Source organism: Macaca thibetana, chromosome 9, assembly GCF_024542745.1.
Source record: "Macaca thibetana thibetana isolate TM-01 chromosome 9, ASM2454274v1, whole genome shotgun sequence".
Lineage (NCBI taxonomy): Eukaryota > Metazoa > Chordata > Mammalia > Primates > Cercopithecidae > Macaca > Macaca thibetana.
The window spans coordinates 79,311,636-79,337,568 of NC_065586.1; the positions used below are offsets into that span (position 1 = coordinate 79,311,636).

Consider the following 25,933-nt stretch of genomic DNA (forward strand, 5'->3'; position numbering starts at 1 on the left):
AACCAAGTCTCAATAATAGCTTACAGTTAATGAATCAGAATGTCTGAATTTTTACAACACATTATAAAACAAGGTTCTCAAATTTCAACAAGCATCAGAATCATATGGATGGCTATTTTATTTTATTTTATTTTGTTTTATTTTGTTTTATTTTATGACGGAGTCTCGCTCTTTCGCCCAGGCTGGAGCGCAATGGCGTGATCTGCAAACTCTGCCTCCAGGGCTCCAGAGATTTTCCTTCCTTAGCCTCCCAAGTAGCTGACATTACAGTCGCCCATCACCATGCCTGGGTAATTTTTTTTTTTTTTTTTTTTTTTTTTATTTTTTAGTAGAGACGGGATTTCCCCATGTTTGCCAGGCTGGTTTTGAACTCCTGATTTCAAGTGATCCACCAAAGTGCTGGGATTATAAGCGTTGAGTCACTGTGCCCAGCCTCATGGATGGCTATTTAAACGCAGATTGCTGAATCGGGATCTCTGAGTTCCTAATGCAATAGTTTCGGATGGAGCCGCAAATACAGATTTTGAACAAGTTCTCATGTGATGATGATACTTAAGTCAGGGGACCACACTTTAGAAACATTGTGATAAAGCCTACTTTCATAAAGTGAGGCACACAGGCAAGCAGCAACAACTAGAAGGCTCTAACCTCCTACCCTATATCTACTAAATCAGAAGTTATAATTCTAACAAGATCTCTAGGTGATTCATGTGCACATTAAAAGTTGAGAAGCCCTACTTTAGAGGAGTTTAAAAGTTCAGAGTGACGGAAATGTGCAATGAATTTATCTTTACATGTAATCTGATGAACCAGCCTTTATTTATACACTTCTAAGATACCCAGAGGACGTGTACTTCAGCAAGATTTAACAAGTATATTGGTAAAGAGGCATCCTGCTTCCTTGAAGAGCTCTACAGTTTTTTGTTTTTGTTTTTGTTTTTTTTTTTTTTTCTTTTTCTTTTTTTCTCTGTAGATTAGGGATGTCAGTGAGGAACACTGTGACAGAATGGGCTTCCTGGTCTCAATAGGGATAAATAAATGACCCTGTGTGTAAAGTGCTCATAGTGACCTAAATGGAATTAATATGTGGCTTCAACAAGATAGCATTACTAAGGCTAATCTGATTACCTCTGTTGCTGATACTCAATGTGCCAGTAAAAAAATCCAAATCTAAATCCCTAATATGGTATCATTCCTCAGGAAACCAGCTCACTGACCAGTGGCTTTAAACTCACTTTTATCATGGAGGAAGGTCCATATATGGATAAGAATTATTCAGTGTTGATTTGTGTTACTTGTCTGTAGATCTTCTACCTGAACCAACATTCATATGCTCAGAGAATGTCTTTCCAATGCTTTTTATCTTTATCTGGTGGACATACAACCTCATTTCCAACAAGGTGATTTATTTTAAGGTGAAGAATCATAGCAAAGAGCTCACACCACAGACTAATCCAATAAAGTTACTGCAATGCCTACCATTCAGAAGCAGCTAGCACAAGAGGATGGTGGGATAGAATTCTTAATTATCAGATAATGACTAGTAGAAGATTGAACTTCTATAAGGTTTAATCATTCTCTTACAGTATGTGGCATACGCTTTAAATATGAGGTCACGAAGGCATGCCCTTTCCTGAATAGCTATGCAGGAGATGGCATGACATAACAGAGCCTGGGCAACATGAAGTCAAGATGAAAGTGATCTCTCTTAATAATCTTTGTGGGGGTGGAGCAAGATGGCCGAATAGGAACAGCTCCAGTCTCCAACTCCCAGCGAGAGCGACACAGAAGACCGGTGATTTCTGCATTTTCAACTGAGGTACTGGGTTCATCTCACTGGGGAGTGCCGGACGATCGGTGCTGGTCAGCTGCTGCAGCCCGACCAGCGAGAGCTGAAGCAGGGCGAGGCATTGCCTCACCTGGGAAGCGCAAGGGGGAAGGGAATCCCTTTTCCTAGCCAGGGGAACTGAGACACACAACACCTGGAAAATCGGGTAACTCCCACCCCAATACTGCGCTTTAAGCAAACAGGCACACCAGGAGATCATATCCCACGCCTGGCCGGGAGGGTCCCACACCCACGGAGCCTCCCTCATTGCTAGCACAGCAGTCTGTGATCTACCGGCAAGGCAGCAGTGAGGCTGGGGGAGGGGCGCCCGCCATTGCCGAGGCTTAAGTAGGTAAACATAGCTGCTGGGAAGCTCGAACTGGGTGGAGCTCACAGCAGCTCAAGGAAACCTGCCTGTCTCTATAGACTCCACCTCTGGGGACAGGGCACAACTATACAACAACAAAAGCAGCAGAAAACACTGCAGACGCAAACGACTCTGTCTGACAGCTTTGAAGAGAGCAGTGGATCTCCCAACACGGAGGTTGAGATCTGAGAAGGGACAGACTGCCTGCTCAAGTGGGTCCCTGACCCCTGAGCAGCCTAACTGGGAGACATCCCCCACTAGGGGCAGTCTGATACCCCACACCTCACAGGGTGGAGTACACCCCTGAGAGGAAGCTTCCAAAGCAAGAATCAGACAGGTACACTCGCTGTTCAGAAATATTCTATCTTCTGCAGCCTCTGCTGCTGATACCCAGGCAAACAGGGTCTGGAGTGGACCTCAAGCAATCTCCAACAGACCTACAGCTGAGGGTCCTGAATGTTAGAAGGAAAACTATCAAACAGGAAGGACACCTACACCAAAACCCCATCAGTACATCACCATCATCAAAGACCAGAGGCAGATAAAACCACAAAGATGGGGAAAAAGCAGGGCAGAAAAGCTGGAAATTCAAAAAATAAGAGCGCATCTCCCCCGGCAAAGGAGCGCAGCTCATCGCCAGCAACGGATCAAAGCTGGACGGAGAATGACTTTGACGAGATGAGAGAAGAAGGCTTCAGTCCATCAAACTTCTCAGAGCTAAAGGAGGAATTACGTACCCAGCGCAAAGAAACTAAAAATCTTGAAAAAAAAGTGGAACAATTGATGGCTAGAGTAATTAATGCAGAGAAGGTCATAAACGAAATGAAAGAGATGAAAACCATGACACGAGAAATACGTGACAAATGCACAAGCTTCAGTAACCAACTCGATCAACTGGAAGAAAGAGTATCAGCGATTGAGGATCAAATGAATGAAATGAAGCGAGAAGAGAAACCAAAAGAACAAAGAAGAAAAAGAAATGAACAAAGCCTGCAAGAAGTATGGGATTATGTAAAAAGACCAAATCTACGTCTGATTGGGGTGCCTGAAAGTGAGGGGGAAAATGGAACCAAGTTGGAAAACACTCTTCAGGATATCATCCAGGAGAACTTCCCCAACCTAGTAGGGCAGGCCAACATTCAAATCCAGGAAATACAGAGAACGCCACAAAGATACTCCTCGAGAAGAGCGACTCCAAGACACATAATTGCCAGATTCACCAAAGTTGAAATGAAGGAGAAAATCTTAAGGGCAGCCAGAGAGAAAGGTCGGGTTACCCACAAAGGGAAGCCCATCAGACTAAGAGCAGATCTCTCGGCAGAAACTCTCCAAGCCAGAAGAGAGTGGGGGCCAATATTCAACATTCTTAAAGAAAAGAATTTTCAACCCAGAATTTCATATCCAGCCAAACTAAGTTTCATGAGTGAAGGAGAAATAAAATCCTTTACAGATAAGCAAATGCTTAGAGATTTTGTCACCACTAGGCCTGCCTTACAAGAGATCCTGAAGGAAGCACTAAACATGGAAAGGAACAACCGGTACCAGCCATTGCAAAAACATGCCAAAATGTAAAGACCATCGAGGCTAGGAAGAAACTGCATCAACTAATGAGCAAAATAACCAGTTAATATCATAATGGCAGGATCAAGTTCACACATAACAATCTTAACCTTAAATGTAAATGGACTAAATGCTCCAATTAAAAGACACAGACTGGCAAACTGGATAAAGAGTCAAGACCCATCAGTCTGCTGTATTCAGGAGACCCATCTCACACGCAGAGACATACATAGGCTCAAAATAAAGGGATGGAGGAAGATTTACCAAGCAAATGGAGAACAAAAAAAAGCGGGGGTTGCAATACTAGTCTCTGATAAAACAGACTTTAAACCATCAAAGATCAAAAGAGACAAAGAAGGCCATTACATAATGGTAAAGGGATCAATTCAACAGGAAGAGCTAACTATCCTAAATATATATGCACCCAATACAGGAGCACCCAGATTCATCAAGCAAGTCCTTAGAGACTTACAAAGAGACTTAGACTCCCATACAATAATAATGGGAGACTTCAACACTCCACTGTCAACATTAGACAGATCAACGAGACAGAAAGTTAACAAGGATATCCAGGAATTGAACTCATCTCTGCAGCAAGCAGACCTAATAGACATCTATAGAACTCTCCACCCCAAATCAACAGAATATACATTCTTCTCAGCACCACATCGTACTTACTCCAAAATTGACCACGTAATTGGAAGTAAAGCACTCCTCAGCAAATGTACAAGAACAGAAATTATAACAAACTGTCTCTCAGACCACAGTGCAATCAAACTAGACCTCAGGACTAAGAAACTCAATCAAAACCGCTCAACTACATGGAAACTGAACAACCTGCTCCTGAATGACTACTGGGTACATAACGAAATGAAGGCAGAAATAAAGATGTTCTTTGAAACCAATGAGAACAAAGATACAACATACCAGAATCTCTGGGACACATTTAAAGCAGTGTGTAGAGGGAAATTTATAGCACTAAATGCCCACAAGAGAAAGCAGGAAAGATCTAAAATTGACACTCTAACATCGCAATTAAAAGAGCTAGAGAAGCAAGAGCAAACACATTCGAAAGCTAGCAGAAGGCAAGAAATAAATAAGATCAGAGCAGAACTGAAGGAGATAGAGACACAAAAAACACTCCAAAAAATCAATGAATCTAGGAGTTGGTTTTTTGAAAAGATCAACAAAATTGACAGACCACTAGCCAGACTAATATAGAAGAAAAGAGAGAAGAATCAAATCTACGCAATTAAAAATGATAAAGGGGATATCACCACCGACCCCACAGAAATACAAACTACCATCAGAGAATACTATAAACACCTCTACGCAAATAAACTGGAAAATCTAGAAGAAATGGATAATTTCCTGGACACTTACACTCTTCCAAGACTAAACCAGGAAGAAGTTGAATCCCTGAATAGACCAATAGTAGGCTCTGAAATTGAGGCAATAATTAATAGCCTACCAACCAAAAAAAGTCCAGGACCAGATGGATTCACAGCTGAATTCTACCAGAGGTACAAGGAGGAGTTGGTACCATTCCTTCTGAAACTATTCCAATCAATAGAAAAAGAGGGAATCCTCCCTAACTCATTTTATGAGGCCAACATCATTCTGATACCAAAGCCTGGCAGAGACACAACAAAAAAAGATAATTTTAGACCAATATCCCTGATGAACATCGATGCAAAAATCCTCAATAAAATACTGGCAAACCGGGTTCAGCAACACATCAAAAAGCTTATCCACCATGATCAAGTGGGCTTCATCCCTGGGATGCAAGGCTGGTTCAACATTCGCAAATCAATAAACATAATCCAGCATATAAACAGAACCAAAGACAAGAACCACATGATTATCTCAATAGATGCAGAAAAGGCTTTTGACAAAATTCAACAGCCCTTCATGCTAAAAACGCTCAATAAATTCGGTATTGATGGAACGTACCTCAAAATAATAAGAGCTATCTATGACAAACCCACAGCCAATATCATACTGAATGGGCAAAAACTGGAAAAATTCCCTTTGAAAACTGGCACAAGACAGGGATGCCCTCTCTCACCACTCCTATTCAACATAGTGTTGGAAGTTCTGGCTAGGGCAATTAGGCAAGAGAAAGAAATCAAGGGTATTCAGTTAGGAAAAGAAGAAGTCAAATTGTCCCTGTTTGCAGATGACATGATTGTATATTTAGAAAACCCCATTGTCTCAGCCCAAAATCTCCTTAAGCTGATAAGCAACTTCAGCAAAGTCTCAGGATACAAAATTAATGTGCAAAAATCACAAGCATTCTTATACACCAGTAACAGACAAACAGAGAGCCAAATCAGGAATGAACTTCCATTCACAATTGCTTCAAAGAGAATAAAATACCTAGGAATCCAACTTACAAGGGATGTAAAGGACCTCTTCAAGGAGAACTACAAACCACTGCTCAGTGAAATAAAAGAGGACACAAACAAATGGAAGAACATACCATGCTCATGGATAGGAAGAATCAATATCGTGAAAATGGCCATACTGCCCAAGGTAATTTATAGATTCAATGCCATCCCCATCAAGCTACCAACGAGTTTCTTCACAGAATTGGAAAAAACTGCTTTAAAGTTCATATGGAACCAAAAAAGAGCCCGCATCTCCAAGACAATCCTAAGTCAAAAGAACAAAGCTGGAGGCATCACGCTACCTGACTTCAAACTATACTACAAAGCTACAGTAACCAAAACAGCATGGTACTGGTACCAAAACAGAGATATAGACCAATGGAACAGAACAGAGTCCTCAGAAATAATACCACACATCTACAGCCATCTGATCTTTGACAAACCTGAGAGAAACAAGAAATGGGGAAAGGATTCCCTATTTAATAAATGGTGCTGGGAAAATTGGCTAGCCGTAAGTAGAAAGCTGAAACTGGATCCTTTCCTTACTCCTTATACGAAAATTAATTCAAGATGGATTAGAGACTTAAATGTTAGACCTAATACCATAAAAATCCTAGAGGAAAACCTAGGTAGTACCATTCAGGACATAGGCATGGGCAAAGACTTCATGTCTTAAACACCAAAAGCAACGGCAGCAAAAGCCAAAATTGACAAATGGGATCTAATTAAACTAAAGAGCTTCTGCACAGCAAAAGAAACTACCATCAGAGTGAACAGGCAACCTACAGAATGGGAGAAAATTTTTGCAATCTACTCATCTGACAAAGGGCTAATATCCAGAACCTACAAAAACTCAAACAAATTTACAAGAAAAAAAACAAACAACCCCATCAAAAAGTGGGCAAAGGATATGAACAGACATTTCTCAAAAGAAGACATTCATACAGCCAACAGACACATGAAAAACTGCTCATCATCACTGGCCATCAGAGAAATGCAAATCAAAACCACAATGAGATACCATCTCACACCAGTTAGAATGGCGATCATTAAAAAGTCAGGAAACAACAGGGGCTGGAGAGGATGTGGAGAAATAGGAACACTTTTACACTGTTGGTGGGATTGTATACCAGTTCAACCATTATGGAAAACAGTATGGCGATTCCTCAAGGATCTAGAACTAGATGTACCATATGACCCAGCCATCCCATTACTGGGTATATACCCAAAGGATTATAAATTATGCTGCTATAAAGACACATGCACACGTATGTTTATTGCGGCACTATTCACAATAGCAAAGACTTGGAATCAACCCAAATGTCCATCAGTGACAGATTGGATTAAGAAAATGTGGCACATATACACCATGGAATACTATGCAGCCATCAAAAAGGATGAGTTTGTGTCCTTTGTAGGGACATGGATGCAGCTGGAAACCATCATTCTTAGCAAACTATCACAAGAACAGAAAACCAAACACCGCATGTTCTCACTCATAGGTGGGAACTGAACAATGAGATCACTCGGACTCAGGAAGGGGAACATCACACACCGGGGCCTATCATGGGGAGGGGGGAGGGGGGAGAGGGGAGGGATTGCATTGGGAGTTATACCTGATGTAAATGACGAGTTGATGGGTGCAGCACACCAACAAGGCACAAGTATACATATGTAACAAACCTGCACGTTATGCACATGTACCCTACAACTTAAAGTATAATAATAATAAATAAATTAAAAAAAAAAAATAATAATCTTTGTGAATAATTTTGGCTGTCTTGTCTGTGACCTTCAGCTGGGTGACATTTGAGTTCTAGGACCAGAAGTTGAATGCTTTGACAAAGAAACTCAACCATTGTTCTGACTAATTTGAAGCTCAGATTGTCCTCTGGCCATTTTTGGACCCTTCATGCTGGTGACCATTTGAACAGAGAAAAGACTTTCTGTACTTGTGGGGGATAATTGGTCCTAATGCCTTCTAGCAAATACAATAAGGACAAGTGAAGCAAGAGGAACAGATGTAAACATATCTGAGTGTACAGTTCAGCAGTTAAGTATATTCATGTTATTATGCAACCATTACGACCATCCATTTCCAGGACTCTATTCATCTTGCAAAACTAAAACATTAATCAATAACTCCTTATTACAACCTCCCCAAGTCCTTGGTAACAAACATTCTACTTTATCAATGATTTTGACTACTTTAAGTTCCCCGTATAAGTGTGTTACTAAAACACCAGGGATTTGGTCTAGGTCCTGCTATTTGCCACACAAACTCAACCACTGAGACGACGAATATAGACAAGGAAGAAGGCTTTAATCAGGTGATACAGCTGAGGAGATAGGAGCTGTCTCAAATACATCGCCCTGACTGACTAAAACTAGGGGTTTTTATAGCAGGGAAGAAATGCAATAATGTGCAAGAAACAGGAATTACAAAGGGGCAAGGAAGCAAGCATGATGAATGAGGGATCCTGCATCTCCTTGTCTGGATGTGGTGATATGGTAAGTTTCAGTTCTTTGATACTTTGAGAGGTCTGAAGATCATTTTGTAAATTTCAAACTTTCGTATCAGAAGAGTAAACATTTATGTTTATTAAAAAAATATATGGAAGTGTTGGGTCAGTTTCAAGTATAATCATGCCATATTTGTCTTTTCATGAGTGGCTTATTTAGCTTAGCATACCAGCCTCACTGTTGATCCATGTTGTAGCATGTGTCTGAAGTTCCTTATTTTTCAAGTCTGAATAATATTCCTTTTGTGTATATGCCACATTTTGTTTATTGATTTATCCATGGATGGATGTTTAATTTGCTTCCAAGTTTTAGCTATTGTGAATGATGCTGCCAGGAACATGCATATATAAGTACCTCTTCCATAGACTGCTTTCAAGTCTTTTGAGTATATACTCAGAAGTAAAATGTCTGAATCACATGGTAATACTGTTTTTAATTTTTGAGGAAACATAATGTTTTCCACAGTTTCCATGTAATTTTATTTTAAACTTTCAATTTTTTAATACAAATTGTATATATTTCTTTTGTAAAACATGATGTTTTGATATGTGTATGTATTGTAGAATGGTTAATCCAAGCCAGCTAACATATGTATTACCTCACTTATTTTATTGTACAGACAACACTTAAAATATATTCTCTTAGCAATTTTCAAGTGTACAATATATTGTTATTAACTATAGTTACTAGGACGTAAAATTAATCTCTTGAACTTGCTTCTTTTGTGTAACTGAAATTTTGGGCTGCACCACATTACCTTCCAACTAACAGTGCACTAGTGTTTCAATTTCTCCACGTCCTCACCAACACTTGCTGTCTTTTAGGTTTTTTGTCTCGTAGCCATCCTAATGAATGTGAGGTGGTTTATTTTTGTAGTTTTCATTTTCATTTTCCCAATGATTAGTGATGTTCACCATCTTTTTGTGTGTTTATTGATTATTTGTTTATCTTCTTTGGAAAAATATCGATTCAAGTTCTTTACACATTTTTCAACCAGATCATTTGTTTTCTTGTTGGATTTCAGAAGTTCTTTATATATGCTGCATAACAATGCCTGTTTATAGTGGGAAAAAGTTATGTTGAGAAAGTAGATAATCACTTTCAGGTGGCTCTCTGATTAATATTTGAAAAATATAATGTAAAAATAATAAAACATATTAAAGTATCTGATTATTATTATATGAAGTTTAAAAATCTTCCTCTTTCTTAAATACACTGTATGTAGAAAACCCTAAAGCAAGTTTGTCCAACCTACTACCCGCAAGCCACATGCAGCCTAGGACAACTTTGAATGCGGCCCAACACAAATTTATAAACTTTCTTAAAACATTATGAGATTATTTTTTGGGATTTTGTTTGTTTGTTTGTAGCTCATCAGCTATTGCTAGTGTTAGTGTATTATCTGTGTGGCCCAAAACAATTCTTCTTTCACTATGGCCTAGGGAAGCCAAAATATTGTACATCCCTGCCCTAAAGATTCTACACACACACACACACACACACACACACACACACACACACAGCTAATAACTAAATTCAGCAAAGTAGTAGGATACAAAACCGATGCACAAAAATCAGTTGTACTTGTATACCTAACAAGTAATAAGCTAAATAAGACATTAAGAGAATAGTTCAGTTTACAATGGCATCAAAAAGAATAAAACACATAAGAATTAATTTAACCAAGGAAGTGAAATATTTTTGCAATTATTATTAGAAAATATTTTTGAAAGCAAAGCACTTTGTCAGGCTTTAAAATAGCTTCTTCAATGTGTAAAATGATTTTCAGCACCTTACAGACCAAATGAATAAAATGACCTTTAGAAAATATCTGAAAGAATCTTACTTAATTTAGTTTAGTTTATTTATTTGATTTTTTTAAAAGGGCAAGTACCTGTGCTATGGAAAAGGAATATGACTTAGAAAGTTTACTACATTTGCCATTAGAGAGTACATAAAATTTAATTTGTTTGGCTGGATTAACCTCTCAAATGATAAGCCTATCAAAAAACTTTGAACATTTGAGTACTCTTTAGTTAATTACATTTGTGGTGCTTTAATTATCAAACTTAAGCTTAAGTTAAGCTAGGCACTGCCGTAGAAAAAAAATGACAGAATTTAGTCTTAATACTTGCCCAATTTTGCATGAAAAAAGCAAACTGTGCTTGAGCATGTATGGTTATTAAATATGTCCTCCAATTAATTGTTTCCGGAAGCAAATTACCTATAGAAAAAAAACCTTTTTCTGTAACATAGTTCTAATTCACATTTAGTATAGTCATAACATCCTTCTGTTTTATTATTTTCAATAACTTATTAAAGAATTTTGCCTTATTGTTTACAGAATTGTTAATCTGAATGATTTTATAGGTGAGAAAACAGATTTAACTGTAGGGTTATGACAACTCAGAATTCTCCTAGAGGTACTGAAAAACCACATTTTCTATTATACAAATGTATCTATGGAATAAAAAGTATTAAATAGCTGAAATCAGAGGAAAAATGGGGGAGGATTATGATATGACCTTTCTCTCTGCCTAGAATATACACTTGGATTTGGATCAACCAGAAACAAAAAATAAAATAAATGGAGTTGTTGAAATATGTTCATTGATTCACTCCTACCACTTAATTCCACACTGATTTCTTAAACATCTTCTTTGTCTTATATAATTCTGTTTGTTGTCCTACAGTCAATGAGGTACTTTTGTTTATTATTTGAATATGTGGGTTGTCTTTGCATGGAATATTACTTGGGTTTTAACTAATATTAAATATGTATAAATGACACAGATAAAATCAAAATCATATTTGACCATAAATATAACAAGTATTTTCATTCCTGTTATAAACATAGGAAGACTGAAAATCTAAGAGAAAACACTTTAATTTGTTCTGTGATTAAAGTTCTATTAACTCTTAAGCTTAACAAACTTACTTCCCCTATCCAAAGTACTATATATGCAATCTTTAATAATTAAACTACTGTGATGTTGATAAATTTAACACAAACTCTTCAAATATCTAAAAGGGTAGGCAAGCATACTCAAGAGGATTTTTTTCTTAAGGCATTTAATCAATTTTTTTCAATCTAATCAATCATACTTACAAATTTACTGAATTGAATTATTTAAAACTTTGAAATTGTGTTTAAAAGCTTAGTCAAAATTGTTATATTTTAAATCATGTATCTAACAACAACAACTTTCTAGAGTTGCATTTTCACTGAAAAAAAAGGAATTTCACAAGTTCAAATGAAGTTTTAGTTAAAAAAAAAAAATGGGATCTTCATCTTGGTAGAGATTTAATTTCTTTGTTAGGGAATTGAAGAGAAGGCCAAAATTTGAGGTTTATAATTGATTCTAATGGAGACACGAGTTAAGAGGTTGAGCTTTTTCATCAAGTAGGGCTTTTTTGGCTTTTATCTTTTCAAATCAATCTTTCACATACATTTTAAAACCATATTTTTGGCTGAGTGTGGTAGCTCACGCCTGTAATCCCAGCACTTCTGGAGGCCGAGGCGGATGGATCACTTGAGCTCAGGAGTTCAAGACCAGCCTGGCCAACATGGCAAAACCACATCTCCACTAAAAATTAAAAAAAAAAAAAATTAACTAGTTGTAATGGCAGGCACCTGTAACCCCAGCTACTAGGGAGACCGAGTCACAAGAATCGCTTAAACCCAGGAAGCAGAGGTTGCAGTAAGCCAAGATTGTACCACTGCACTCCAGCCTGGGCAACAGAGAAGACTCTGTCCAAAAAAAAAAAAAAAAAAAAATCAACAATATTTGTTTCTTTGATTTCAACTCCTGAGATATATTTTTCTAATGAACAGAACTGCCTGATTAGATTCTACAAACTTTTTTTTTTTTTTTTTTTCCGCTGGAGGAGAGTGGGGTACGAACATTGTTTTTACCCACTTTAATCATTATGTTGAAACACACACATACACATACACATACACACACACGGCATGGTCTGCTTGTACTTTTAATTTTAATTGCAGCAATTTGATGGTCTGAAAATATTAAAATCTTGCAATATTCTGAGGGTATGAACCTTTCCCATTTACACCAGTCTGAGAATTAAATATGGTAATTCCCTGAAAGTCTTTATATTTTATCTCTTAGTCTAGTTAATAGTCAGCCAATGCTAATAAGCACTAATAAGCATTTTTGACCTTAGTAATATGACTTCTTTTATTGCTTTTTATCTTGTTCATTTTTGCTTTTGCCAGCAAGAAATGACCTTTTATTTCATGAAAAATTATCAGAAGTAACTGTGAATAAACTGTTGTGATCTTTTTGTTTTATGTTTTACATATGCATAGTCTTTTTTTTTTTTTTTTTTTTTTTTTTTTTTTTTTGCTGGGTTTCATGTATGTTCTGTGTTTCTTTTATTTCAGTTGTAAAGTAGATTTTACATTTTAAAAAATTTTGTTGATAATGTTCCCAATTTAATGAAAAATAATATATAACTCCTTTGTATGTTTAAATCTATATAAATTCCTAGTATCTGTAGGGTGAAAAATATTATTCATTGGGTAATTGCGTGCCTCCACTTACATTAATTTTTTTTTTTTTTTTGAGGCGGAGTCTCGCTCTGTCGCCCAGGCTGGAGTGCAGTGGCCGGATCTCGGCTCACTGCAAGCTCCGCCTCCCGGATTTACGCCATTCTCCTGCCTCAGCCTCCTGAGTAGCTGGGACTACAGGTGCCCGCCACCTCGCCCGGCTAGATTTTTGTATTTTTTTTTTAGTAGAGACGGGGTTTCACTGTGTTAGCCAGGATGGTCTCGATCACCTGACCTCGTGATCCGCCCGTCTCGGCCTCCCAAAGTGCTGGGATTACAGGCTTGAGCCACCGCGCCTGGCCAACTTACATTAATTTTTATTTTTTCCTCATAGAACTCTATATTGCTGATTGTAAAAATCTTGGGAACTTATTTAAACTCACAGTTAGTAAGTAGTGTGCAGCCAAGATTCTGAACATAGGTCTTTTGGCATTCAACCCTGTATCAATTACCTGTTATTGTATAACAGTATCATTAAAATGAGGTAATTTAAAACAACATACATTTATTTTTTAAGAGTTTCTTTGAGTCAGGAGTCCAGACACAGCATAGCCAGGTATTCTGCTTAAGGTTTCACAGGAGTATAATCAAGGAATTGTCAGGGCTACCGGTTTGATCTGAAACTTGATTAGGGAAGCATTTGCTTCCAAGCTCAATCAGATTGTTATATATTCCTTATGGACTCAGAACACTACACAGATGTGTTCTCATGTTATACAGACACATAGACACATATATACAACATAGAATTTCATGTAACCATATAGTCACATACATGGGAAATAGAAACAGAATTTTCTTTGGGGTAGAGGCAAGTCACAAGTTTTTTTGAACCATCCTTAATGCCCGTTATCCTATTTTATGGGAGGCAAGCTCTAATGTCACAGACTACATCTATATCTATCTCTATATCTGTGACCTAGGGAAACTGATTCTAGGGTCACATCATTGGTAATTATATTATACTCTTCTCCCATCTTTTAGAGTCATTTCCATTGTAATCTTTTGAACTTTTGTGAAGAATATTATAGGGCATGAAATTCAAAATAGTGAATTTATGTGTATTCAGAATTTTTGAATAAGTTTCCCAAAAACTGAAAAGAAAACTAAAAAGATTTTTATGTTTTTATATTTAAAAATGTATATTTCCAAGAGAAAAGCAAAATATAGGAAACTAGGGAAAGGAGAACTAAACTGTCAGTTAGTAGAACCAGGCTTTTGTTCTGAATCTGCTTTTATTAACTAGGTTGTCTTGTTCAGGTGATTTTAACTCTTGGGATTGGAAAATGTGGAGATAACAGAGGATTGACTTTATGTTCCTTCTATATATACATAAAAAGAGATGCTAAGTTTCCTCCTAGTTCTAAAATTTTGTGATTCAATTTTTAGTTGTATAAGTGACATATGAACAAAATAAATTCTACATCAAAATGTACAATGTATGTGAATTTACTTAATACTTTATTCACAACATAATAATTGATATTAGTAAGTACCTAAATATTAAGGTATTTCTTTCAGTTTCTAAAGAAAAAGCTAAAGATAGAAGAACAAAACTCCAATTCTGAAGTTTTATGCTTGGATTTCTATGCCTACCCTAATACGTCGTCTATTATATGAAGGAATATAATAAGTAAATAAAATATAATGTTACCTGAGAAATACAAGTGAAGTACACTTTAGTAAAGTCTTCCACTTTGCAATGTTTTTTTTTTTTCTTTTGAAGTAAATAAAATTTAAATTTTAAAGACCAACATAGTTTTGCAGAGCAACATGTTTTTAATACTTGTAAGTTTTTATTTAATTGTTGGTGACTTGGCATTATTTCTCACTTTTAGCAAGAATTGATGTAATTAATATATTCCTAGCATTCAACCCCAGCCCAACAAAAATTTGTACTGTCATGATAAAGTTGCTGGACACACACGTTATATATGTCTTGCCATGTTAGAGTTTTCCAAGTGGTTATCTAGATACAATATGTACATAGACATAGTTGAAATGTAGTTTATATAATTGTAAAGGAAGAGAAAGTGTGAAAAGTCAAAGAAGAGAGACACTACTTTCAGGAAGGTGCTGGGAAATTTTGATTAAAAAAGAGGATTTGAGAATGAAAAAGTCATATTTTAGCCTGATAATCTTGGAATATAGATTTTACTCAATACTGACAGAATAATGGCTATGGTCATTGCTTAACCTCACTGGGAAACTACATAATAGCTAAATTTTCACTTTTTATCTTTTAATTTTTTAATTATTAATGTACTTTGGGAAGCTTTAATTTTTTGGTTGTTTGTTTTGTTTGCAAGGATTCACATGCAAGAGAAAGCAATATATGCTTCTGGTTGTATGATATAACTAAACATTCTTCTAGTTGGCTCAAACTGGGGAAAGATTGTGGGGAAAATCTTAGCAATCTATATTGTTTCTACAACTTTGAATAATTATTTTAGAGCACCAATTAGTAGGTTCTATGCACAGAGTGATTTTTTTTTCCTTATTTTAATGTTTGGAATGAACTAAAGCATTCAATTACTCTCTCTCCCTACAGAACTTACTCTCTCAGCTTCATTGAGTTAGGTTAATTAGAAAGGCAGCAGACTCCACACCAACCTGCCACAGCCACCTCCCCAGCTATTTTAGAGAGTAATTCATTTGTATTATAACTGTCTATTTAAAGAAGCAAATAACTTTTCTAGGAAAACATTGAACATCAAAATATGATTTATATGACTCTCCATCTCTTTCTCTGTCTCTCTCTCTCTATATATAGAGATTTTATATATATATATATTTATATATATATAAATAATAAATCTATTCAGGCTTGCTATCTATCTATCCATCTATCTATCTATAGTTTCTATAATATACATATAGAGTTGTTTCTTGGTATCCATGAGGAAATTGGTTCCAGTATTTCCCTTTCCTCCTATGGATACCCAAATCCAGGGACACTCAAGTCCGTTATATAAAATGGTGTGGTATTTTCATATAACCTATTCATATTATTCCATGTACAGTCATGTGTAGCATAACTACATTTTGGTCAATGACAAGCCCCATATATGGCTCAGGTCCCATGAGATTATAATACTATATTTTATTGTATGTTTTCTATGTTTAAATATGTTTAGATACACAAATACCATTCTGTTACAATTGCCTACAATATTCAGTACAGTAACATGGTGTACAGGTTTGTAGCCTAGGAGCAATATGCTACACCATATAGAGTAGGTGTGTAGTAGGATATACATCTAGGTTTATGTAAATATACTCTATGATGTTTGTACCATGACAAAATTGCCTAAAGACACGTTTCTTGGGATTTATTCTTATCATTAAGCAACCTTTATGACTAGGCTTTAAATCATCTCTAGATTACTTATAATATCAAATACAATGTAAATGCTATGAAAGTAGTCGTTATACTGTATTGTTTAGAAATAATGAGAAAAAGTCTGTAAATGTTTAGTAAAGATACAACTATCTACTACCTTCCTAAATATATTTGATCCCTGATTGATTGCATCAATGGATTAGAATCTCATGGATATGGAGAGCCAACTGTACATGTACGTGTGTGTGTGTGTTACGTGTGTATATTTCCTAATAAAACCAAGCACTGTACTGAGGATGAGCAAAAAGTTTTCTATATAAAGATCGCTACTAGTATGAATTTATTGAATAAGGCTTTTTCCTGCCTTTGAAACTAATTAGTTTCTATGAGAAAATACAAGACTGAGATAAGAAAGTGGGAAGAGTGGTGGTCAGTCTGGTGATAGCAGGCCTCGATGGTTTGCCTATCAGTTGAAATACAGGGTAGAAAGAACTGTCCATGGCTGGGCGCGGTGGCTCACGCCTGTAATCCCTGCACTTTGGGAGGCCGAGGCGGGCCGATCACGAGGTCAGGAGATCGAGACCATCCTGGCTAACACGGTGAAACCCCGTCTCTACTAAAAATACAAAAAATTAGCCGGGCGCGGTGGCGGGCGCCTGTAGTCCCAACTACTTGGAAGGCTGAGGCAGGAGAATGGCGTGAACCCGGGAGGCGGAGCTTGCAGTGAGCCGAGATCGCGCCACTGCACTCCAGCCTGGGCCACAGAGTGAGACTCCGCCTCAAAAAAAAAAAAAAAAAAAAAAAAAAAAAAAAAAAGAATTGTCTGTTAGAGGCATGGGAACTTCTTTACAGTTGTGTCTCAAAGAGGCATTCCCTCTTACCTCTTGACTTCTAATATTGATTACTGTGGATTTAAGTTTTGGAATTCATCTAAATTCTTTCAGACTGCTTACTACACTAATGTGTTGACCAAACATAACCCTAGCTTTTTGAAATGAAGAATAGACTTGGTTTGTAAGGCTTCTGTGACATGAAATAAGTTATTTTTAGCCAAAAATGATTTCCTTCCAAAATGGCATTATTAACATCAACAACAATAACCACAGTTTTCATTTTAGAAATTCTTACTTGTGCCAGGAACTGTAGTCAGCACTTCATATATATTATCTAATTTAATCATCAGAGCAAACCAGTAGGCTCTTCTTTGATGTAAATTACATTATACACACTGGTAAATAGAAGAATAAAGTTGGTATAATGAGGAAAGTTTATTAATTTATAAGTTATTTTCTAGTTACTTAAGTTTATTCATACATTTGTTATTTATGCTTTGATATAGTCTGGATAAGCTTTTTTTCACAATTAAAAAGAAAGGACTAGCTATGTAAGAAGATCTTAAGAAAAAATGGAAAATCTATTGAAGAATATTTATTCTGTACAAGTAGAGTCTATATTAGCAGTTACATGAACTCCTGTAATTTATAATATGTTAATCTCTCTGGAGAATCAGGAAGTACATAAAAAGAAGCTGCAAAATGAGCTGAATTAATAGGCTAATAAAGAGGCTAAATGAAAGATGAAGTTTTCCATTTTTATAAAAAAGTCCCTAGAGGTAAATGGCCCTCAATACCTACTTCTTGGAGGAAGAAGCACAAATCCCAATATTTAAGGCTGTAAAAGACTGACTGGCCAAGAAATGTGTTGAAAATATCAATAAATATTAAACTTAATATTTTTAACATGATTGTGATTGTTTTGATTTTCATTGGTGTTCTAAATACAAGAGAACAAGTCTTTTTCAGGAAGATACATATAGTATTATAGTAGAAATGCCTTTTCTATTATAGTACTGATTTTATAGAAGAGAAAAATCGAGGGTAAATGTGGTTAAGAAATCTATCCACTTTCACATAGTCAGTAAGTGGTGGATTATGGATTGGATTCTAAGCCCATCCATTCCAGGGCCAGCTCTCTTAAATTCCATTATATGAGTATCAAACTAAATTTAATTCCATTTTTGGGCTGCCACCATTTTTATTATGATGAAAGGAAAATTTCATATAAGGTGAATCCCATCTTGGGTATTACCTATTCTGCAAGACAGGCCTATTCAGGATTTACACCTGTTGATCCCTTTATTATAATTAAATATGTCTCTTTACCACTACTAAACATGCTCGTTCTAGCTGATATTAATAGAACCATCCAGCTTTCTTATTTAGTGTTGTGTTGTACCTCCCATCTTTGTATTTTTAACTTATCTGTAATATTTAAAATGAAGTCAAGGAAGGGAATACATCTAAACATCACATGAAACATGTTAAGCAAAAGGTTTATTGGCAAAAAGGGAAGCTTGCAAAATAACGAAGGAGGAAAGGGGGCACATTATCCCAATATAGCCAGAGTATTCTGGTGTTTAGCTGCTTGCCAGTATTGTCTAGAACACTAGCTTTTCAGATCTCGAAATCTTAGGATATGTGGAAAGATACAGTCACCAATGCTGGGATGGGGTAGGGAGGGCCAGGAGCTTCTGGCTCAATGTTAACTTTAGCTTGGGTGTCACATATTCTTCCAAGGAGGGGGGTATGGGCACAGTTGTTCAGGCAATTCAGAGTGAACACCTAGGTTAATTTTTTAAAAATATGTATATTGCTCCTTGTATCATGTCTGCCTAAGCTTTGCTCTCTTCTCTCTCTCCCCTAAACTTTTGACTTAAAGCAAGATGGTATATGAACATTTGAGACACTTTTTTTTTTCTTTCTGGCAATACAAATGGACAATTCTAAAGGGGAAAGCAGGCAAACAAATGAAACTCTTTTTCAACACACCAGCAGTAGAAAGATTTATTGTTGAGTTTCAATCATTGAACTCAGGAGTGAGCTGAGAGCAAGAAAAGTATAGACATTTTCCATGAAAATTAGAATCATTAAATAAAATATAAATCCAGATACAGTGTTTTTGTTTCACTACTTTAATATTAGTTACTATTAAAACTTTATCTGGTTGTAACCTATTTGCTTTGTAAAGAGAGTTCAATGTCTCCTTCCCTTAGTGTATCGTGGAGTATATATATATAATATCAGAAGATTTGCAGTTGCTACTCTTAAACACTATTGAGTCAAGGTATTAATGTTAATGTTAGTTGACTTGCCTATTGTACATAATTTTTTCTTGATCAGAAAATAAATTACCTTTCAATTTCTCAATTATATATTGAAATATAAATCAAATATCTATTTGTGGTGAGTTGTGTATTTGTAAATTAGTATGTACTGGGGCCTTAAATATATATACATTCTTGAACATATTTATAGGCAGATATCTGATCTATACTTTGGAGTGTATTGTGTGTAGGTTATGTATTTGCCATTTCAGTCAAAAATAAAAATACTCATTCCACTCAATATTCATATAATTAAATCCTAATATGTGAAATAGTGGAAAACAAATCCTGCCATTTACAAAAGTATGTGTATGTGAGACAACATCTGTGTTTAAACATTTTTTGGCTTGTTACAAAAGATTAATGATTCTTTCCAACATTTCTTAGACAGATAAAGACCTGTAGTAATAGTATGATAAAGAAATATTATAGATAATTATAGTTCTTATTATATTACTGAGAAAATATTTTAAAGAGACTTCCACTTTTCTTGTAATTATGCAATGGTATAACATTTAGGCCAATTTCATGCCTTAAGAAAATGCAACAGATACATTTTTCATTATATTTTTCAAGCTAGATTCATATTTATGGATTCTCTATATATTCTTGAGTGCTATCCTAAGGCAATGGGTTCTCTCAATATTTGCCATTTATTCCAGTGTTTTTTGGAGGCTACATTGTATTTGCATAGCCACATCTCTTCTATATCTGTAAGTTTAATAAAATGGATCCGTTAAAAATGACTGCTCTAAGCCATGGTATATTATTATTTGGCAAAGAGATCATTGCTGCATGAGGGAAAAATGGTATTTAAGTTGCATCAGTGCTGTTTGCATTCAACATGTAAAATTCATGGGATCTTTAACAGAGTAGAAAGGGTTAGAGACATAATCTTTTCAAGTCTTATTCAAAAACTGTCTACAATTCAGCTTGCTGAAAAAAATAAGAAATCAAGCACTGAAATGTTACACTGGCATAGTGTGTTGTTCTAGTGGAGTGACCCAGACATGTCTTAAAGAAGAATGGCTTTTATTGCATTTCTGCACACTAGTTTTGTCTTTCATATCAAGATTTATGTTTTATGTATCTGCTCTAAGATAAAAAGAAGCAGTTTTCACCATGGGAGACTCAGCTACTTTTAAAAAATCTGTACTTTCCTCTTCCTTTCTTAGTTTCACCATATCTTTTTTTCACATCAGAGGTCTTATAGAATTAATTGAGGCATCAGACTCTGCTATTACAGGCATTTCCTTTTCTTCAGGATAAAACTCAATGATAACTCCTGTGAGAAATGACAGATGGGGGAAACAGATTTATGTTGTTAGAGGGAAACACAAAATGGATGATGGAACTCACCAGGTCGGAATCTCTGCCTTCCACCAAAAATATTATCGATAAATAATATAATGCAGATATTTTGGCTTTTTGGCAAAGAATATTTTCTGTCTTATGTTAGATATACAGTTGAGTATTTTCTGCTTTAAAACTGATTGTGAGTCAGCCACAGTTTAAGAGCATGATCTTTGCCAAAGAATTCATATGAGTAGAATATGTTTTCAAATAACTTTCTTTGGTTTGCAGGTACAATTCTGGTGGACAACATGCTGATCAAAGGGACTGCTGGAGGACCAGACCCCACCATAGAACTTTCTTTAAAGGACAATATGGATTACTGGGTGTTGATGGATCCTGTTAAGCAAATGCTTTTCCTGAACAGCACCGGGAGAGTTCTGGATAGAGATGTTAGTGATTTTTTTTTTTCTTTGCCCCTGTGATATAAGTTTATTATAATTTAAATGTCTATGTGTGTGTTTATATGATATTGAATTATTTATATAATTTGAGTTTATTTCCTGAGTATATCAATAACAGTTTATTTAACTCATTGAAAGAAGTATGAGAAAGGAACATCTGTATCTTAGAGAACCATTATACTTCTGATTTAATATCCTGGAAGCTTGTCAATTTCTGAACAAGAAGAAAATAGAGTGCTTAGAAAAAAAGAGATGGAACCCTTGGCAAAGTAGGACAAGCATGGCTATAACTCATTTCTCTCCAACGACGGCAACATATAGGTGTGTCACTCAGCTGTTGGCTTGAAGACATAGTTTGGTAGGTGCGCTCACGGGAGACTGCCTTACAACCAGTAAGCCTTGGTTGAAGGGCAGAACTGTGGAAATGTCTTATATAGCTGCAAAAAAAAAAAAAAAATGAGCAAAAGTTTCATGGTAATATGTCAGTTAAGTAGTTGTCAGATAGCGTAAATGCTTTTTTATTAAGAATATCTATATTGGGCTTGGTACAGTGGTAGCTCATACCTGTAATCCCAGCACTTTGGGAGGCCCAGCTGGGAGAACTGCTTGAGCCCAGGAGTTTGATTCCAGCCTGGGCAACAGAGCAAGACTCTGTCTTGACAAAAAATTTAAAAAACTAGCCAGGCATTGTGACACATGCCTGTAGCCCCGCTAATCTGCAGACTGTGCTGGGAGGATCACTTGAGCTTGGGGTAGGGGAGTGGAGGCTACAGTGAACCATGATCATACCAATGCACTCCAGCCTGGGCAGCACAGCGAGACACTACCTCAAAAAAAATTGCAAAATTACCAAAGTTGCTGGAGGTTTCATTTCTGGAAAAGTTTTTTTAAAAACAGTTTAATAGGTTTAAGTAGCTGTCTAAAGTAACTCTGTACTCATTTATTTGCATCTCAGTCTTTCTTGAGTGCAGAGGGGCCGGGGATAGTGGATTATAACCAGTAATTGTACTGGACCCTGGGAAAACTCAGAGAGTAACTCTAAACATGCTTACCCACAAATTCCCAGCTTATGAAATCCAAATGTCAGATATTCAGCTTCGTGAGCCTGAGTCATTTCACATCATTGCGCAGGGTTTATGATCCACTTTACAATAGGTTATGGAGTGCTTGATACTTTATACTATTTCATGTCTAAAATTTGGAGTCTTTAATAAATCTCAATTTGCCTCTTATTTTAGTACAGTTTACTATGTACTTTATTACCTATGAATTTTTTGAATTCTTGTGAATTATGTTTCCCTGCTGCCACAGTGCTTTCAGGGGTTCATTCATCAAAGCCTAAGGACTTTTATTCTGAATATCCTTAACCCAGTGTCCATCTGTTTTATGTGGAACAGATACTGCTAGACAAATAGTGAGGTAAATCCGGGCTAGACCATTACTGCTAGACAAATAGTGAGGTAAATCCGGGCTTTTTGTCCAAATCTAATCACCACTGGAAATTGCAGTCTCATGTAATTGTAAAATAATATATGCTTATGGTAAACATATCAGAAAATAAGAAGCATATATATGAAGGTAATTTTATCAGTTAGGGAAAATAACATTTAATATTTATTCTGCCACATTTTATTTCAAGCATTTATGTGTATTGGTATTTATATTTATAATACTTATTAATTTAAATTGGATTATACTGTTCATTATGCTTTTAGCCTACTCATTATAATGCAAACAAATGTATACTTATATAATTATTTTTATTAGCTGCATATTTGATTATTGGATGAATAAATCAGAGATTTTTAAAAAATGAATCTCTTATTTTGGATGTCAAGTTTGTTTGCAGTTTTTAATAATTACAAAAATGCTGCAGTGAAAATTTTTGTACATGCATCTTTGTACAATTGTTTGGTGGTTTTATAGAGATAAATTCATTTACCATCATCTTATTACTGGGATAGGGAGTTATATGCATTTTGCTAAATGGTCCTCCCTATATATTATACCTATATGCTTTGATATCAATATTGCTAAATAATTATAATGTCTGAAATAAAATAATAATATAATGTAAATATTTGAAATAATTTTAGTCTACTTGGAGAGGTGTTTTATGTTTTTACTTTATTGTTTTCACATTATTTACATTGACATAGAATAAGATATTTTTTCTTCTGTATGCTTCTCTATGATCCTAGTTAACAATATTTTCTACAAAGATATGGTATTCATTTGAAAAAAATGTGAGTGTACACTTTTTATATAGATTGTATTTGTAAATATGCTCTCCAGTATTAATGAAATACATATTAATACTATGATATAAATACATGTAACTCTATACATTTATTTGCATTGTTTTAAATTTTATTTAAGATAAAATGTTTTTCCCAAAAGCTAAATACACATAAAATATACATTATTGTTAAATAATTATATTATTATGAGAAATACCAAAATATTTGTAGTTTCTTTTAAAATATAGGATATTTATCTGAAATGTAATTCTTTTGGTTGTTGCCCAAAGTTTTTGGGTTGTTTTATGAATATAATGAATCAAAATAAAAAAATACAGGCTGGGTGTGACGGCTCATGCCTGTAATCCCAGCACTTTGGGAGGTCGAGGCCAGTGGATCGCTTGAGGTCAGGAGTTCAAGACCAGCCTGGCCAACATGGTGAAAACCCATCTTTACTACAAAACCAAAAATTACTCAGGCATTGTGGTGGGTACCCTGTAATCCCAGCTACTCTAGAGACTGAGGCAGAAGAATCACTTGATCCCAGGAGGTGGAGATTGCAGTGAACCAAGATCACACCACTACACTCCATCCTGGGTGACAGAATGTCACTCTGTCTCAAAAAGAAAAAAAAACAAAAAAATATATATATGTGTGTGTGTGTGTGTATACACATAGAAATATATATATTCAGTATCAAATATATATAATATATATTCCATATATATATATATATAATATATATATGCTCTGAATAACAAAATAGAACCAACAATTTGAGTTTGACCCTACTAACAACGGCCAAAGCTCTGTATTATAATCACTAGCCTATAATTAACTTTAATCCTTCTTAGTGATAAATTGCTCTTAAAAATATTTTTATAGAAAATTTTCCACTGAATCTTTGTTATGAAATGATGCTTTTCTAAGAATATTCTGATTTTATTCAAAGTTATTTGGCTTATAAGGAAGACACAAAAATGCCTTCAAATGATTTCAAGTTGATTTCAAGAATACCAATAGCATAGATATAAAAAATAATTTGCTTTTATGGAAATTCTATGTTTACCAGGGAGAAAGAGAAACTACTTGGTCTTGGACCATATGGTCTCTAGTTTCTACATTTTTCTGTGTATATTCTCTATTCTTCTCTCTGTAGAGCAGATTCCTTTATACACTTACAGTTTTATCCATTGCCTTGTTTTTCATTTGACTTTAAGTATTTTCTATGTTCATGCCATGCCAGTTTTTCATAAACTTTTGATGCAGTGGTTATTAAAGATGGCTTAAAGTCACTGTGTTTTGTTTTGTTTTAAAATTTCTCAGAGAAATAACAATTAAATACTCATTGGCTTGAATCTATAGCCAGGGAGCAAGGGGTAGGGCCAAGTGGTAGATCCATATCTGATTATACTATCTTTTTAGCAGCAGTTAGATAAAAATATATTTTCCAGAGAAAGTGATCCCAATCATGTTTTCTACATTTGCTCATTGAGGCAATAAAATATCTCTTAATGGCAACATTTGAATAATTATGGCTGCAATAGAATTAAAAGCAAACAATGTAAACAAAAACATTTTTATTTTATTTTATTTTTTTTAAATTTATTTTTTATTATTATACTTTAAGTTGTAGGGTACATGTGCATAACGTGCAGGTTTGTTACATATGACATTTTTAACATTGTGTTAAAAATAAGCTGATAAACATGATCTTCATGAAAATTTTTGAGGGTGAATGTAAAGCACAAAAATACCTAACACTGAAATATTTGTATTTAATTAGAAAGCATTTACATGATATTGTATGACTATGAGCTGTTTCATCATTTTAAACTTGGTTCATAAGATTTTCCCTTATGATCATCATGTACTTTTATTTCTATTTCTTATTTTATTTTTTGCTCACTAAAGTTACATAAATTTTCAGCACCCAAAAATAAAAAAAAAATGAAAGGAGAAGTTACAAAATTAAAAGTCATGAAAGAGAAACAACCAAAATGTGATATTTGCGGTGAACATGAAGAGTCTCAGTAATAAAGGCGCATCACATAAAAATTTTGAAATGCCAAATGATTGTCTCACATGGCCGATATGCTCTCATCACTGTTGGGCATGTGATAATAATGGTCATGACAATATCAATAATTAAAGTAATAACAGAAAGAAAAGTATGACTCTGGTACAGTCCT

The 25,933-nt window shown here is 35.3% G+C and overlaps 1 protein-coding gene across 3 annotated transcripts in view; it reads left to right on the forward strand.

The window, feature by feature from the left end:
• PCDH15 (protocadherin related 15) overlaps positions 1–25,933 on the forward strand; it is a 1,784,920-nt gene that overhangs the window by 1,227,457 nt on the left and 531,530 nt on the right. For all 3 annotated transcript variants that reach the window (XM_050805159.1, XM_050805156.1, XM_050805157.1), the window contains one exon: positions 21,329–21,489. In XM_050805159.1, the coding sequence (XP_050661116.1) occupies positions 21,329–21,489 (161 nt within the window). The remainder of the gene's footprint in view (positions 1–21,328; positions 21,490–25,933) is intronic.